Below are 17,744 nucleotides of genomic sequence, written 5' to 3'. Positions count from 1 at the left end.
TATATAGTAACACGATCAAAAGCCTCATAAGGGTCCATTAAAATACTAGAATGAAAATTGTTGTTGTAGGTGAAATCAATCAAAGACAAGTAGCTGTCCTAATTACCCCCTTGCTCTAGAACACAAGCTCTCAACAAATCTTCCAAAGATTAGATAGTCCTCCCTGTCTGACCGTCTGTCTGTGGATGATAATTAGAACTCAGTCTCAACTTAGTTCCCAAAGCATCATGCAAACACTTCCATAACCTTGATGTGAACCTCAAATCTCTATTTGATACAATGCTAGAAAGAATATTATGCAACTTCACAATCTCACTGATGTAAACCTCTGCTAGCTTTTATAACGGGTAACTGATCTTTATCAGAATGAAATGAGCCGATTTAGTCATTCTATTAATAATAACCCAGATAGAATCACTTCCCTTTGTGATCTTTAACAAACCTTTCACGAAGTCAATAGAAATGATGTCTCATTTCCACTCAAGAATACTCAACGATTGCATCAATCCTGATGGCTTCTGATGCTCGATCTTAGACTTTTGACAAGTCAAACAAAAATAAACAAATTCAATAACATATTTCTTCATACCCAACCATAAATAAAATTTCTTAAGATCCTGATACAACTTCATAGCATCAAGATGAATACTCCAACCACTTTTGTGACCTTCCTTAAGGATCTTATTCTTGAGCTCTGGAAAATCTGGTATGCATACTCTATCTCCAAACTTCATAATACCATCCTCATAAATTAAATCCACCTTTTTACTTTGATCGACCAACACTAACCGGTCGATCAACCCCAAATCTAATTTCTGGCCCGATTTGATCTCGTCTAGAACAATGTTAGTCAACTTCATCATAACTAACAAAACACTATGCGGCTTCACCTTGCATACCAAACTAAGATCTCATAATTTCTCAATCAAGTCCATCTCTCTAACCATCAATGTCGACATATGTAAAGACTTTATACTCAAAGCATCTGCCACCATCATTACTTTACCCAGATGGTAACTCAACTCGAAGTCGTAGTCTTTCAAGAACTCAAGCCACCTTCTTTGTGTCATGTTCAACTCTTTCTGATCAAACATGTATTTCAAACCTTTATGATCATTGAAAACTTCAAATATAGAGTCATACAGATAATGTCTCCAAACTTTAAGCACAAACACCACAACTTCCAACTCTAAATCATGGGTAGGTTAATTCCTCTCGTGAACCTTCAGTTGTCTTGAAGAATAAGCCATAACTTGACAATTCTGCATTATCACACCACCTAAACCCATATTATAATGATTAAAATACACAATAAAATATTCACTTGGACTTGGTAAAATAAAAAATAACGTCAATGTCAACCTCTTCTTCAACTCTTGAAAGCTTTCCTCACACTAAGCATCCCACACCTAATCTTGTCCCTTTCTAGTCAACTGAGTCAAAAGAAAATATAACCTTGAAAGTCCTTCTATAAACCTCTTGTAATAACCTACCAAGCCAAGAAAACTTCTGATCTCAATAACAGACTTAAGAGTCTCCCACTACAACACTGCGCCTACCTTAGTTGTATCGACCAATATATCACCAAACCAAGAAAACTTCTGATTTCAATAACAGACTTAGGAGTCTCCCACTACAGACCTATATGATCACTGAAAACTTCAAATATAGAGTCATACATATAATCTCTCCAAACTTTAAGCACAAACACCGCAACTGCCAACTCTAAATCATGGGTAGGTTAATTCCTCTCGTGAACCTTCAATTGTCTCAAAGCATAAGCCATAACTTGACGATTCTGCACTAGCACCACCACCTAAACCCATATTTTAAGCATCACAGTACACAATAAAATATTCACTTGGACTTGGCAAAATAAAAAATAGCATCGACGTCAACCTCTTCTTCAACTCTTGAAAGCTTTCCTCACAATGAGCATCCCACACATAAGCTTGTCCCTTTCGAGTCAACTGAGTCAAAGGCAAATGTAAACTTGAAAATCCTTCTATAAAACTCTTGTAATAACCAACCAAACCAAGAAAACTTTTGATCTCAATAACAGACTTAGGAGTCTCCCACTATAACACTGCGCCTACCTTAGTTGTATCGACCAATATACCACCACTACAAATCACATGATCAAGGAAACTCACTTCATGAAACCAAAACTCACACTTGAATAACTTTTCATATAACTTTTTCTCTTGCAAAGTCTGCAACATAACTCTCAGATGCTCTGTATGATCTTTATATGTCTTAGAATACACTAAGATACCGTCGATGAACACAATCACAAACTAATCCAAGTATGGATGAAAGATTTTGTTCATATACTCCAAAAACATACCTGACATAGTGACCATACCGGTTTCTAAAAGCAGTCTTCAAAATATCTTCAGCCTTCACTCGAATCTGATGATATCCTGATCTCAGATCAATCTTACTAAAAACATAAGCACCTACCAACTGATCCACAAGGTCATCAATTCTAGGAAGAGGATACTTGTTCTTAACTGTGACCTTATTCAATTTTGATAGTCAACACATAATCTCATGCTACTATATTTCTTCTTCACCAATAACATTGGTGCTTCCCACAGTGACACATTGGGTCTAACATTCTTCTTCTCAAGAATATCTTTTAACTATTTCTTCAACTCGCCTAACTCTAATGTAAACATTCTATATGGGGCCATCGAAACAAGTCTAATACGAGGTACTAAATATATGAAAAACTCAACTTCACATTCTGAAGGAAAGTTACATAAGTGAGCACTAACCACTACCTCATTTTCCACTCTCAAATAAGTGACCATCACGAGCACCTGATCATCCTCCCTTTAAGAAATCTCAACTTGACCAGTGGACATAAATCTCGGGTCCACACTCACTTCAGGTTCAAGAAACAATATAGTCTTATCAAAACATTTTATCTACACATGGTTGAACTCTATCAAGTTCATCCCTAAAATCGCATCGAGTTGACCTAACAACAAACAAACTAAGTCCATCCCGATGTCTTTACCAAAAGTTGTCAAAGTATAATTCAAACTCACTAGCAAAGTAGTCAATGAACCATTGGTTGGGGTATCAATGACCATACTTCCATTCATAGAGGACACTTCAAATTTCAGTTTGTTAACACATTCAAGAGAAAAAATGAATAAGTTACACCAGTATCAATCATACCATACAGTGTAACACTGTGAATAAAACACGTACCTCGAATCAATTTATCTGATTTCGAGACATATACACCAGTATCAATCATATCATACCATTTATATGAGCAGCAGTAGATAACACCTTCTTCGGTTTCTTATATTATGTATTGATGTGACCCTGCTCACCAATGTTATAACAAGTTAGTACATTACCTTTGCATTCAACAATATGGTGATTTGTCTTTCCATAATTGAAACATTTCAGACCCTTACTCTTACATTCCTTAGCATGGTACCACAACTCTCGACACTTGAAACATTTTAGAGGATTAATGGATCTTCCCCACTTATCTCTTTCCCACATGCATATTTCTGTCGAAACTTCTTCTTCCCTTTATCAGTTGGAGTTAGATACGATTTCCTAAGAAACTAATTTCCACTCTTCTTCTGACTGACACTCTTGTAGTGGGTAGATCTAGCCCTACTATATTCGTCAATATACCTACACTTGTTCACTATCATCGAGGACCGATGAATCTCCTGATAACCAATAAATTTATTGATTTAATGCATGTCCCTGTGGAGCCCTGAGCTCTGGCAACTTTCATGCATTGTCCTGTGGAGCTCCACGCTCTGGAAACCTCATGCACTTCCTTGTGGAGCCCTGTGCTCTGGAGAAGGGCGATCACTATCTGACGAGTCATTCATGAAGGAGAAGGGCGATCCAAAATGCAGTGGAATTTAAAATTTCTCCTTTAGTGATCCTTATGAATGGGCATGATCAGTGATAGAATCGTTACCTCTTGTGGTGATTGTAACCTTTGATGCAGATCTACGGAGCGATCACGAACGTTGAACGATGACAACGCCTCTACTCAGTCCATCCGAACGGATTCCTTCAATCTCAAAGCTAGCTGCTACGAATGAAGGCTTTGAGTGAGAGAGAGAGAAAAAAAATTATAACTGCACAAATGCTTCTACACAAGGGTTCTATTTATAGAACCACTTGTGTGGGCTGCAAGCTAAAAAGCCCACTCAAGTGTATGTGGCCCATATCTTATAATATGCCAATATCACTTAAGCGCGTGGTACCTTACCATATTTCATATTCCACTTAAGTACACCGTACCTTATGATTTTCTACAATTCACTTAAGTGCACCGTACATTACGGTATTCCTTAGTTACTCTATCTCTCATCAATCCGTCCTTTTGTGTGTGACCCTGTAGGTTTTCGCGATATTGGCAGTTATATTAAATCACGTATTTAACATAATAAACAGTGAGCGGTAATTAGCAACACATCACTGCTACCCAAGACACGAAAATGTCATGTGATCTAACAAATCCTTCTGTGATAATACTTATGTGTACAATTACCCTTTTGCCCTTATGTCTATATTGAACACAAGGCATAGACCGTGTCATCCTTGTCCAGTTCAATATTAGGCCCATAGACATTTATCCTGTTACGCAGGATGGGCAAATTCCATCTAGGTGACTCATGTCCCTTATCATGCTTCGTGGAGTACCCATCAACTGCCTTTATGGTCATCCAATTACGGACAATGTTTGATCAGCAATAAGGCACTCGACTCTACATCTAGGGTCCAGAGTGGTATACACCATTATCACCATGAGAATAACTTATGACACTTTGCATAACATTCTATATAGTATTCTCATAGCGGGTCAATCCAGTATAAATATTACTCTTAATATTCATACCTATGTTTAAGACTTGATAACTCCTTATCCATGATCCATGAGATGTGATCATCAGTCTATATACATAATAGTCTTAATGCTTTAATGTTATCCCACTTCACAATAAAGCTCGACTACGGATACTTTAAGAATAGTGTCCTTATGTTTAATGTGATCTCATGATTAAGTCACACTTGATATATTAAACGGACTATCTATTCTAGGGACTTTATTAAACAAACATAATAAAGAAAAAGCCTTTTATTATTAATAAATCATTCGATACAAGTACCAAAAGTATTGGCCTCTAGGGTTTACACCAACAATCTCCCACTAGCACTAGAGCCAATAAGGCATACCCCTAATGCCCATAGATCTAGTATGGCCATCATGCTTCTGCTGCACAAGAGGCTTTGTCAGAGGGTCAGCAATATTGTCAAGTGTAGGTACTCTGCATATTTTCATATCTCCTCTATCTATTATCTCTCAAATGGGGTGATAACTCCTACGTATATGTTTGGATCGTTGGTGAGATCTAGGCTACTTAGCTTGTGCGATAGCACCATTGTTATCACAATAGAGACTATTGGGATCCACAATGCTAGGAACTATGCCAAGTTCACTAATGAACTTTTTGATCCAAACAGCTTCCTTTGCTTCACTTAAGGCAGCAATATACTCGGCCTCGGTTGTAGAATCAACAATTGTATCTTGCTTTGAACTTTTCCAGCTCACAGTGCCACCGTTTAAGCAAAACACATAACCAGATTGCGATCTAAAGTCATCGTTATCTGTCTGGAAGCTAGCATCGGTGTATCCAATTATAGCCAACTCTTCCTGACCTCCATATATCAAGAATGAGTCCTTAGTCCTTCTCAAATACTTAAGGATATTCTTGACAGCTACCCAATGAGCATCACCAGGATCATATTGGTACCTACTCGTTGCACTCAAAGCATACGAGACATCTGGTCGAGTACATAACATGGCATACATGATATATCCTATTGCAGATGCATATGGAATCTTATTCATGCGATCCCTTTCTTCCTTAGTTGAAGGGGATTGTGTTTTTGATAGACACAAGCCATGTTGCATATGTATGAATCCTTTCTTGGAATCATGCATATTAAAGCGTCTTAGCACTTTGTCTATGTATGTACTCTGACTTAGGCCAAGCAGTTTTTGTGATCTATCTCTATAGATTCTGATTCCTAATATATAAGTTGCTTCACCTAGGTCCTTCCTAGAAGAGCATTTCCCCAACCAAGACTTTACTTGTTGCAGGGTAGGGACATCGTTTCCAATGAGTAATATGTCATCTACATATAATACCAGGAAAACGATCATGCTCCCACTAACCTTCTTGTAGACACAAGGCTCATCTTCGTTCTTGATGAATCCACATTGTTTTATTGTTTCATCAAAATGAAGATTCCAGCTTCTGGAAGCTTGCTTTAATCCATATATTGATCTTTGTAACTTACATATCTTTTAGGCTTCTTCTGGTATGTCAAATCCTTCAGGTTGTGTCATGTACACATCCTCAAGAAGATTCCCATTAAGGAAAGCAGTTTTTACATCCATCTGCCATATTTCATAATCATGATATGCAGCGATAGCAAGTAAAATCCGAAAAGATTTAAGCATTGCAACTGGTGAAAAGGTTTCATCATAATCAACCCCATGAATTTGTTTATATCCTTTTGCAACCAGTCTTGCCTTATAGGTATGTACCTTACCATCCTCGTCAGTCTTCTTTTTGAAGACCCACTTGCATCCTATAGGGTTAACTCCTACAGGAGGCTCTACCAAGGTCCAAACTTGGTTTGTGTACATGGAATCCATTTCAGATTTCATGGATTCTAGCCACTTCTCAAACTCGGGACCAGTTATGGCCTCTTGGTAGGTCACAGGCTCATCTTGATCCATGAGTAATACATCACCTTGATTAGTTATGAGATATCCATATCTCTCAGGTTGGTGACGTATCCTGCTTGACCTACGCTGGTCTTGTTCTACTTGAGCAGGTCCCTCTTCCACAACTACTTGTGTTTCCTGCTCTAATTCCTCCATAGGTGTATCGATGCTTTGTGATTCTTGAATTTCTTCAAGCTCTACTTTCCTCCCACTGTTTCCTTTGGAAATAAAATCCTTTTCTAGGAAAACTCCAGTTCAAGCGACAAACACTTTGCCCTCAGAAGGATTGTAGAAGTAATACCCTCTTGTTTCTTTAGGATACCCCACAAATAAGCATTTGTTAGATTTGGGCTCAAGCTTAGTTGAAATTTGTCGTTTCATATAAACTTCGCAACCCCAAATCTTCATGTAAGACATATGTGGTTTCTTACCACTCCATATCTCATATGGTGTCTTCTCAACCTTTTTGGATGGAACACGGTTAAGTGTGTAAGCTGTTGTCAATAGTGCATGTCCCCAAAAGGAGTTTGGAAGATTGGCGTGACTCATCATGGATCAGACCATGTCTAATAGGGTTCGATTTCTTCTCTCAGATACAACATTCCATTGGGGTGTTCCAGGAGGAGTAAGTTGGGATAGGATCCCACACTCTTTCAGATGGTCATCAAACTCTAGGCTTAAATACTCACCACCTCGATCTGATCGAAGAGTTTTAATATTCTTACCTAGTTGGTTTTGTACTTCATTCTTGAATTCCTTGAACTTTTCAAAGGACTCTAATTTGTGTTTCATTAAATACACATACCCATATCTACTGAAATCATCAGTAAATGTGATGAATTACTGAAAACCTCCTCTGGCTGGTATGTTCAGTGGTCCACATACATCAGTATGTATGAGGGCCAAAAGATCATTAGCTCTTTCACCTTTTCCTATGAATGGAGACTTTGTCATCTTTCCAATTAAACAATATCTGCATGTCTCATATGATTCATAATCAAAAGAGTCCAAGAGTCCATCTTTATGGAGTTTGGAAATGCGTTTCTCATTTATGTGGCCTAATCGACAATGCCAAAGGTAAGTTGGATTTAACTCATTAGGTTTCATCCTTTTAGTATTAATGTTATAAATAGGCATTTCAAGATCAAGGACATATAGTCCATTGTTCATTTGTGCAGTAGCATAGAATATATCATTCAAATAAATTGAGCAACATTTATTCTTTATTATAAATGAAAAACCAAACTTGTCCAAACATGAAATGGAAATAATATTCCTGCTAATTGCAGGTACATAATAACAGTTCTCTAACTGAATTATTAAACCACTAGGTAAAGTCAATACATAAGTTCCTACGGCTAAAGCGGCAACCTTTGCTCCATTGCCAACTCGTAGGTCAACTTCACCTTTTGCCAAATCTCTACTCCTTTTTAGCCCCTGCACATTGGTACAAATGTGAGAACTGCATCCAGTATCTAATACCCATGATGCAAAAGTAGATAAATTAATTTCGATAACAAAAATACCTGAAGTTGAAGTCTCTACTCCATTCTTCTTATCTTCTAGGTACTTTGGGCAGTTTCTCTTCTAGTGTCCAGTCTTACCGCAATGGAAGTAGGTGCCTTCTTTTGCTATGCCTCCACTAGGCTTCAAAGCAGCAACAGTGGGTTTGGGTTTGGAAACTTCCTTGCCTTTCCCTTTATCACCCTGCTTGGTGGGTCTTTTGTTCTGTCTCTTTCCATTTTCGATCATCAGAATGAACTTCCCTTTTGACTTCAGATTCTGCTCAGCAGTTCTTAACATGGCTAGCAGTTTAGGAAGAGATTTGTCCATATCATTCATATTGAAATTTAGGATAAATTGACTGATTCTATCTGGCAACGATTGCAAGGTTAAATCAGTCGCAAGTTCCTTTCCGAGGGGAAAACCCAACCTCTTAAGCTTCTCCACATACCCAATCATCTTGAGCACATGGGGACCTATAAGGGCTCCCTCAGCTAACTTGCCTTGAAAAAGGGCTTTTGAAACTTCAAACCTTTCATGCCTTGCTTGCTCTTGATAGAGCATCTTCAGGTGTTCGATCATATCGAACGCTGCCATGTTCTCATGTTGCTTGTTCAACTCTGAGTTCATGGTAGCTAGCATGAGACAAGAAGTTTCATTGACATCATCGACATGCTTCTTATAAGCATTTCTTTCTGCCTTAGGTGCAAACCTAGGAGGTTCCTCTTCAGGAACAGATTTCTCCAAGACATACAACTTTCTATCATGTTTGAGGATAATCCTTAGATTTCGGGGTCAATCCAGAAAATTTGTCCCAGACAATTTTTCCTTGTCAAAGATTGATCGCAAAATGTTGTTAGAGGTGTTTGTTGTCATGGTAATCTACATGAAAATAATGAAAATATAAGTATCAGTAACATATTTAATTAGGCCTTTAATTAAATATGCTCCCACTATTTTACTTAAAACAAATGATCCTCCCCATTTGATTCGGAAAATCCCGTTGGACGATTTTCTAGTGGGTCGAGATCCATATTTCACTTTGTTTTAAGTCCGTGTAGGCGGATTACACAAAACTAGGTTATTTAGGTAGGAACTCCTTCTAATTGTACCTAATACAACTCTCGAATATTTTAGTTAGGTGAATAACTCCATATTCCAATCCATCACATGGATCATTTCCAACTCTTGCTTCTAAACATATATAATCTTATTATAATTTTTTAAGTTAAGTTTGACCCATTGTTTTAACAATTGGATATTACAATTATCCCATCGCACCTTACTAATATAGAATATGCACCTCGCGTAGGCGAAACCTACACTATCTGATACTAGTCTTGATGAGTGCTAAAACTTGGAAAGCATAAACTTAATTTGAGGGAATTTGCAATTAATCTGATCTCACCGGCTTATTTATCATATAAATCGTCTCTCACATGCATCAACATACATACATAATGAAACAGTTATGGCCCCTAGTGCAATTGTTCTCCCAAGCCAATGAGAGAACCTAAGCTAACCTAATAACGATCTAAGCTTCTCCATGCAAGATCTTCAAGGTTGTCCTCCTTTGATATTGAATTCTTCTCTTTCTTCATAACATTACATTACATAAAAGAAACTCGTTTTACATACGAGGGAGTGAGATGAGAAAAGAAGTTACATTAAGAGATTAAAAGAGAGGCACGACACGCAGGTCGTATTTTAAAACCCAAAACAAAATAAAGGAAAACTAAGGTCATACCTGATCACCACAAGACAATAATAATAAACACATTATTATTATTAATTTTAATTCTTTTAATTAATTAAAACCAAATTAAATTTCGACGACCAATCACACTACGCAGAGTTAGACAGGGGTCCGCTGCCCGCCCCGCGCCGAAAATTTTAATGAACAATTCATTTGAAATCGACGTCGTTTTTCGCATCAACACTTGATACTTTAAAGCACAACTCTTGCGCAGTCACAACCCTAATCGCATAACTCTTTGACAACACAACCCTTGTGTCGTTATTAACCCTAATGCACCAATTTCAGACCGTCAAACACATCTCGATTGTTGATTCAGTATGGTTGATCAATACGTCATTGCTTCACCATACTAATGTCGGATCAAGAAGCAAATGACCATTGATCGCTCAAAGGAAAACAACCATTAAGTGTTTGAATGAACGAAACAGAAATAGTATATCATATATACCGTATTTTGCACCAGGATTACTTATATCATATATATAACTTGATCGATCTCAATTGCATAACCTATGGACGATCGATGTATCACTGCTTCACCATACTAATGTCGGATTCCGAAGCATAGTCAACATCAATCATCCAAATCGTACACACATGATGCCAAATTTAATTACTCATTTATTCTTTGATTCATTCTGTCTTTTAATCGTATTAATACAGAAAATACAGAAAATAAACAGCTATCAGATGCATGGTTTTGTAAGTGGCTCTGATACCACTGAAGGAGAAGGGCGATCCAAAACGCAGCGAAATTTAAATTTTTTCCTTTCGTGATCCTTACGAATGGGCATGATCAGTGATAGAATAATTACCTCTTGTGGTGATTGTAACCTTTGATGCAGATCTACGGAGCGATCACGAACGTTGAACGATGACAACGCCTCTACTCAGTCCACACGAACGGATTCCTTCAATCTCAGTGCTGGCTGCTACGAATGAAGGCTTTGAGTGAGTGAGAGAGAGAGAGAGAGAGAGAGAGAGAGAAACGAAATTGCAACTGCACAAATGCTTCTACGCAAGGGTTCTATTTATAGAAACACTTGTGTGGGCTGCAAGCTAAAAAGCCCACTCAAGTGTATGTGGCCCATATCTTATAATATGCCAATATCACTTAAGCGCGTGGTACCTTACCATATTTCGTATTCTACTTAAGTACACCGTACCTTAAGATGTTCTACAATTCACTTAAGTGCACTGTACATTACGGCATTTCTTAGTTACTCTATCTCTCATCAATCCGTCCTTTTGTGTGTGACCCTGTAGGTTTACGCGGCATTGGAAATTATATTAAATCACGTATTTAACATAACAAATAGTGAGCGGTATCTAGCAACACATCACTGCTACCCAAGACACGAAAATGTCATGTGATCTGACAAATCCTTCTGTGATAATACTTATATGTACAATTACCCTTTTGCCCCTATGTCTATATTGAACACAAGGCATAAACCGTGTCATCCTTGTCCAGTTCAATATTGGGCCCATAGACATTTATCCTGTTATGCAGGATGGGCAAATTCCATCTAGGTCACTCATGTCCCTTAGCATGCTTCGTGGAGTACCCATCAACTGTCTTTATGGTCATCCAATTACGGACAATGTTTGATCAGCAATAAGGCACTCGACTCTACATCTAGGGTCCATAGGGGTTTCAGGTCGAAGGGTGGTATACACCATTATCACCATGAGAATAACTTATGATACTTTGCATAACATTCTATATAGTATTCTCATAGCGGGTCAATCCAGTATAAATATTACTCTTAATATGCATACCTATGTTTAAGACTTGATAACTCCTTATCCATGATCCATGAGATGTGATCATCAGTCTATATACATAATAGTCTTAATGCTTTAATGATATCCCACTTCACAATAAAGCTCGACTACGGGTACTTTAAGAATAGTGTCCTTATGTTTAATGTGATCTCATGATTAAGTCACACTTGATACGTTAAACGGACTATCTATTCTAGGGACTTTATTAAACAAACATAATAAAGAAAAAGCCTTTTATTATTAATAAATAATTCGATACAAGTACCAAAAGTATTGGCCTCTAGGGCTTACACCAACAATTCATCCCAGGCAGTGGTATCTCAAAATGAGTCAATGACTCTAAGGGACCTTTTTATGAACCTCCTTTTTTGAAGACTAGCACCTACATATGAGAGGATATTGTTTTTTTCCAGGAAACCAAGACCCAACATACCTTTATTATCATGTATACATCGGACCTTTGAACCTTCATCAAGAAGCATATACATATTATCTAGAATATAACGAACCTATAACCTATATTATCACATACCATTAATGCATCATCGTGTGTATACCGAACTTTTGAACCTAAATTATTGCATTATCAAACCTTTGAATAAATGTATGTTGCATACTTATTCACATTCCATCCACATGAAAACGCATATGCACACATTCATACATTTTCATTTCATGCATACAAACTAGAAAAATCTCACCTTTTTCCTTTCTCATCCAGAAGACGATGATTCCCCAACGACGATACTTGATTATAAGTCAGTTGCCAAAGAATCATGGAAAAGGTTAAGCATGAGAACAAAATGCGCAAGGAAAGTTTGGATCACGCCCAAAGCAAGGCCAACATGATCTTGGAACTATTCTTGGTTAGTATGACAACGAATTTCTCATACCGGGTTGTGATTGGTGAACAAACTGAGAACGGGCTAAAAGTTGGTAAAATCTAGAATGTAGTTGCAGGAAATCTTTCGATTTATCCCCTATCGAATCAAAATCCTCATAAAGGCAACCGGAAATAAAATCAGAAACAAATCAACAAAGGGAGCAACAATCAAGGGAGGAGACGTCCCCGCTTTGAACTGGTTTCATTGTCTTATACGCATCTACTTCGTATTCTGATTCATGTTGGGGAAATTGTGCCCAAGGAGGTCAAACCTTCCAGGTTTCCCTACCATCCTAGGCAAAATCCTAATGCCACCTGTGGATACCATGCATGGTATATAGGGCATTCTATAGAAGCTTGTTACATTCTCAAGTCCAAAGTTCAGAAGCTCCTTGATCAGAAGTTGTTATGCTTTATAGAGAAGCCCTGACAGATCATCCTCAAGAATGATCATCCTTAGGCTATCTTTATCTTTTTCATTTGCATTTTCTTTTTGTAAGAGTATTGTTTGCTTTTAACTTTGTTACTCACTATGGTGATATTAATACAACGAGCATGTAAGTTTTGAGTCAATCCATTCGTATTCACTCCATGCTTAATTCACTATTTCCTTTTTCATTTTAAAAAATGGGAAAATGATATCAATACTTCTCCAATTCACTTAAGCAAGGATCAAATGGAGAATGGTGAAGAACAAAAATCCAAAATTGTTGGCATTATGTTTTGAATAAAACTTTGCCGATGATGTAAGGTGTTGTTTCACCTCCTAAACACCTGAGATATAAGAAAGATAATCCCTCGTCAACCCCCTTGAGCCTAGAAGTTGCTATTTTGTACAAAAAAACCATTTATCTTAACTAGGGGCAGGGTAGTCGTTAGTTTATTCGGTTGTGCATTCAAATTCAGAAAAGAACATCACATCAAGGGATAAAACACATCTTATGAATCATCCGATGTCGAAGAGGTTAAAAACATAAAAGTTCACAATGAGCGTTCCCCATTAACCAATATCATGGTAGTCACGATCTTTCAGAAGCAAAAAACAATCCCACTAAGTAAAAAAAATGATGAAATGACGTAGACAAAAATTAGGGCATCCCGGTGGACTGCAAACTCGAAAAATCAGTCCAGGAAAAAATTAGGGATAACAAAAGAACTAAAAAACTTCAGCAAAAAAATAAAGTCAAGAGCAAAACATTGTGACAACCAATAAAAAGTGTGACCGTCACTCAAGCGAACGGAACAAAAACCTCATTGATTCCAAAAATCACCAAAATTTCTTTTAGGAAATTGAATGCACCTGTCAGGTTAGCTGAACGTAGGATTGGAGAATATCATAAAGAATGGGGTGGGGTAAAATCAAATTTTGAGCCTTATATCCTTTGTTTATCATATTGGGAACCAGATTGTAACGGTAAATTCATGATCATCAAGCTATGGATAAGCTAGACATCAATAAAACCAGAGTCGCCACCGCGCTTTCGTTGTTTCCAAGGGAAAAGGGAAAAGTACGAACAAAACCCAAAAGTAAGAAGTTTTCAAATCAAAACTAATAAAATGTCAAAAATTATAGGTAAGGGGGTTGGTTACGCAGAGGGAAGGTGTTAGCACCCTAAGTGTCCTAGGTACTCCTAGGGAGCCATTTCTTGTGTGCATATGTGTTTTTGTACAAATGATGTTAGCAAGCAAATAGAATGGGGGGATGAGAAAAGAATTCATTAATTATATTTTTATGTTTGATAATACCTTTGGACTTGTGCCTACATACCGACATAAAAATGAGGGATCAAAACCTCGTAGTTCGTGATACAAATTTCGAAGTGGATGCATTGTTTTTAACAAAAATTAAGTTTGAAAGGCACAAAGGCCTAAAAATGGTTTGAATGAGTTAGTTATTTTTGTTTTTTTTGAAAGTTTAGGTCAAGCATAATTAAGTCTATTTACAAGCTTGATTGAGAAAAGAAGTTGGAAAATACAATGGTATAAGACCAAAGTTTCTAGTTCGCAAAGTGGTCAAAGTTTAGAACAAGACTAGTTCAAGCAAAGAAGAATTTTTTAAAAGGAGGGAGAGATTTTGAAATTAAAGAAGTGGGGAGGAGATTAAGAGACTAATCCTATGCACAAAAATTTAAAATTTAAGAGTTGAAAAGATCTGACCAATGGGTAGCAATCCAATAGACAAGAATGTCATATAGAAACCCAAACTCCCTTGGACATTTAGAATCAAGCAACACACAATGCATATTATATCAATATTGAAGAGAAATGCATCAAATAAAGATAGCCACATCCAAGCTTAGCCACTCCATGATCTTCTTCAAATTAGCCCACATAGCAGATGAATTTCACAAGTCAAAAGTTCAAAATAACAGCTTCATAATGATCATGTTGCAGATGAACTCAAAGGGATCTTCAAAGATGTATCAGATGAAGTTTCAAATTGCAAGTACTTGGTTTCACAAAAGTTGGCATTTGCCAAGTCCTTTAGCATAGGAGTGTTGCCTAAATTCTATTCCAATTGTCCAAGATCAAGTCAACAGTCCACATAAAAGTTTTTAGGGTTTTTTGTTGTCATTATGTACATTAATGGTCAAAGACCATACAAACAAACAAAATATACACAAGCAAGATATATCACACAATATGGTCCAAATGGACAAAGTGAAGATGGCATTAACATAAACAATTAAAATGGTATGAATAATGGCAAATGAATATAGACTTGAAATTAAATGGCTTTAAAGGTAATGGCTTGAAATTAAATGTTAGTTGTTAATGAGTTAGAAGTTAGTATTGTTTTGTCTTTTTTGTTTTAAGTCATTCTTTGGAGAACACTCAACCCACTTATCACAAGGATGGATCCTTGAGTCAAGTCATCTTCCAAAGGAAGGAAAAAGGCCAAGTTTCCACACAATACCATGAAAGAGGGGAGACTTACAATCTCACTAACTAGAATGCTATGCCTTTTGTGTAAAAAATTTAGCGCTATGTTAAGCAATCGTAATTGGACTTATGTAGAAGTCACAATTATTTGAGGCCGGGCAATAGAATTTTGGTGTTAATGCATGTTAGAGACATAGTATAATGGACTATGCTCATGAAACATACCACACACAAAAAGAATATGCAAAAGAGGTGGCCTAATCTCATCCATACTTATGTTGATTTTGCAATCAACTAGCCTTAGGATTTTGAGATGTCAAAGGCCAAAGGAAATGAATGCATAAAGAAGGGGAATTAGATGGAGAGGGAGGGGAATGGATCATAACTCAAATTGGTTAAAGGAAGAATTTTACCAAGTTAATATCATTCATTCATTTTGGGAGATGGAATGTACATTCCATCAATCCCCTAAATGTAATGATATTAACCTAGCAAAGTAGAATCAACCTTGACCAAGGCCCAACAATACAAGTCAAACTTACACAAACCATCACAAGAGGTCAACACAATTATTTGGCATTTATTCAATTTAAAAAAAAACTAAAATAATGCATTTAAATTACATATGGTTTGTCAAATTCCTAAAACCTCATCAAAGCACCAAAGAAATGGCCATGAGATTTATCATAGGTCAAACAAAGTCAAAGGACCTTGGAGGAAAACTTTCAGAATTTTTAAACAATTAAACACAAAATCAATTAAATCATGAAAAACATTAATAATGATCCAAAAAATAATTTTAATTCACAATATAAAGGAGGAAATTATTTGAATTTTTTTGGTGAAACTCTCATATTTTTTGGATTAATATTAAAATTAATATGAATTAATGAAAATCAAATGAATAAAAACAAAAATCAAAAAATCAAAAAAACGTGAGCCACTTGATCTCCCTCATTAATTGAGGTGGAAGATCAAGTGGATGGGAACGTGCGTTCCACGGTGCACTACAGTCAACGCAGCATAGGCTTCGTATTCAAAAGCAACGCATGAGATTAAAACATTTTAAAAGAGATCAATGGCTCAGAGCCTGTCCAGCACACCACCGACGCTGGACCTTCGGACACCTTCTCAAGCGAGGTCTACCGGACTGGTTCACTCATCACCATCAAGAAAATGAAAAAGAGGGACATGATCAGAAAGAAAAAATGGCGTAGAGCACGAATCTGACCTCAATTTCAACTAACTCCAAATATATAGAAAGATATGAGGAGTTGAATTTTGAGGTGTGTCATCTGAGTTGCTTCAATTTGACCTCAAAGCAACTCAATCTTCTTGCCTAGATTGGTAGGACTTCATACAACCAAAGATCCAAAAGAATTGATGAGAATTGAGTGAGAATCAAAGAGAAGAAGTTTTCTGAAATTTACCTTCAATGTTGTAAAGAAATGGATCTTGCTTGCTTCAACCTTGATCTGATCACACTTGAGAAACTTGCAGGAGAGGTTTGGCAATGGTACAAAGCTTTGGATCCTGGAGTTTCTGAATCTCTAAACAGTGAGATTCAAACTCAATTTTCAAGTTAAAAATTCTCAGGTTTTCCTTTGAATGGTGAGGGTTTCAATTGGGGGGCAAAGCTGGCGCGCAAGGTCTGTTTGAATTGAGCTCTAAGGGCCTGTATTTATCGCAATAGGGACTGATATTTGCACAAGCTTGCATGGGCGTGTACATGCCCATGAAGCAATCCAATTTTGTCCACTTGCAACTGTACTGAGGTTCAAACCAAGCTTGGATGTCAAGGCAAAGTGAAATGGAGTTTTTGGCATTTGATTTCTTCCAATCATGCAGACCTTTTAAAGCCATGTGCAGCCCTAGAAAACCTTATCCAAGATGCATGAAATTGGGTTCTTTGGAAAGCTTAGATTAAGGGGAACAACTTTGATGTTGGACACTTTTTCATTTGGAACTTGGATCATGGTGAATTTTAAGGTGGAAGTTTGGAAATTTCAACATGTTGAAAATTTTTCTAAGTTTCAAGCCATATATCTCAATATTACACCTTGTTTAAATTTTTATGTGAGCTTCAAATTAGAAAATTTTCTTCATCAAAGTTGTAGCTCTTTCAAATACCTTCAAAA

General features: G+C 36.9%; 1 protein-coding gene across 1 annotated transcript; it reads right to left on the bottom strand.

Annotated features, from left to right (window-relative positions):
• Window positions 1-911: 911 nt before the first annotated feature.
• LOC127096146 (uncharacterized) lies at window positions 912-3,271 on the bottom strand. Its single transcript, XM_051034753.1, has 5 exons — window positions 3,223-3,271; window positions 3,057-3,121; window positions 2,348-2,520; window positions 1,224-1,279; window positions 912-1,123 (listed from the first exon to the last, which is right to left on the bottom strand). Exons 1-5 carry the CDS (start codon window positions 3,269-3,271, stop codon window positions 912-914), a joined length of 555 nt encoding a protein of 184 aa, XP_050890710.1.
• Between the last annotated feature and the right edge of the window lie 14,473 nt (window positions 3,272-17,744).

Source organism: Lathyrus oleraceus, chromosome 6, assembly GCF_024323335.1.
Source record: "Lathyrus oleraceus cultivar Zhongwan6 chromosome 6, CAAS_Psat_ZW6_1.0, whole genome shotgun sequence".
Lineage (NCBI taxonomy): Eukaryota > Viridiplantae > Streptophyta > Magnoliopsida > Fabales > Fabaceae > Lathyrus > Lathyrus oleraceus.
This window is presented reverse-complemented; position numbering and strand designations above follow the sequence as displayed.

Coding starts and splice junctions, on each gene's coding strand:
- LOC127096146 (XM_051034753.1), bottom strand. CDS start 3,271: ATGATTGATACTGGTGTATATGTCTCGAAATCAGATAAATTGATTCGA. Junction 3,122..3,222: donor ATCAGATAAATTGATTCGAG/GTACGTGTTTTA, acceptor TGAAATTTGAAG/TGTCCTCTATGAATGGAAGT. Junction 1,280..2,347: donor CGGTATGGTCACTATGTCAG/GTATGTTTTTGG, acceptor ATATGGGTTTAG/GTGGTGTGATAATGCAGAAT.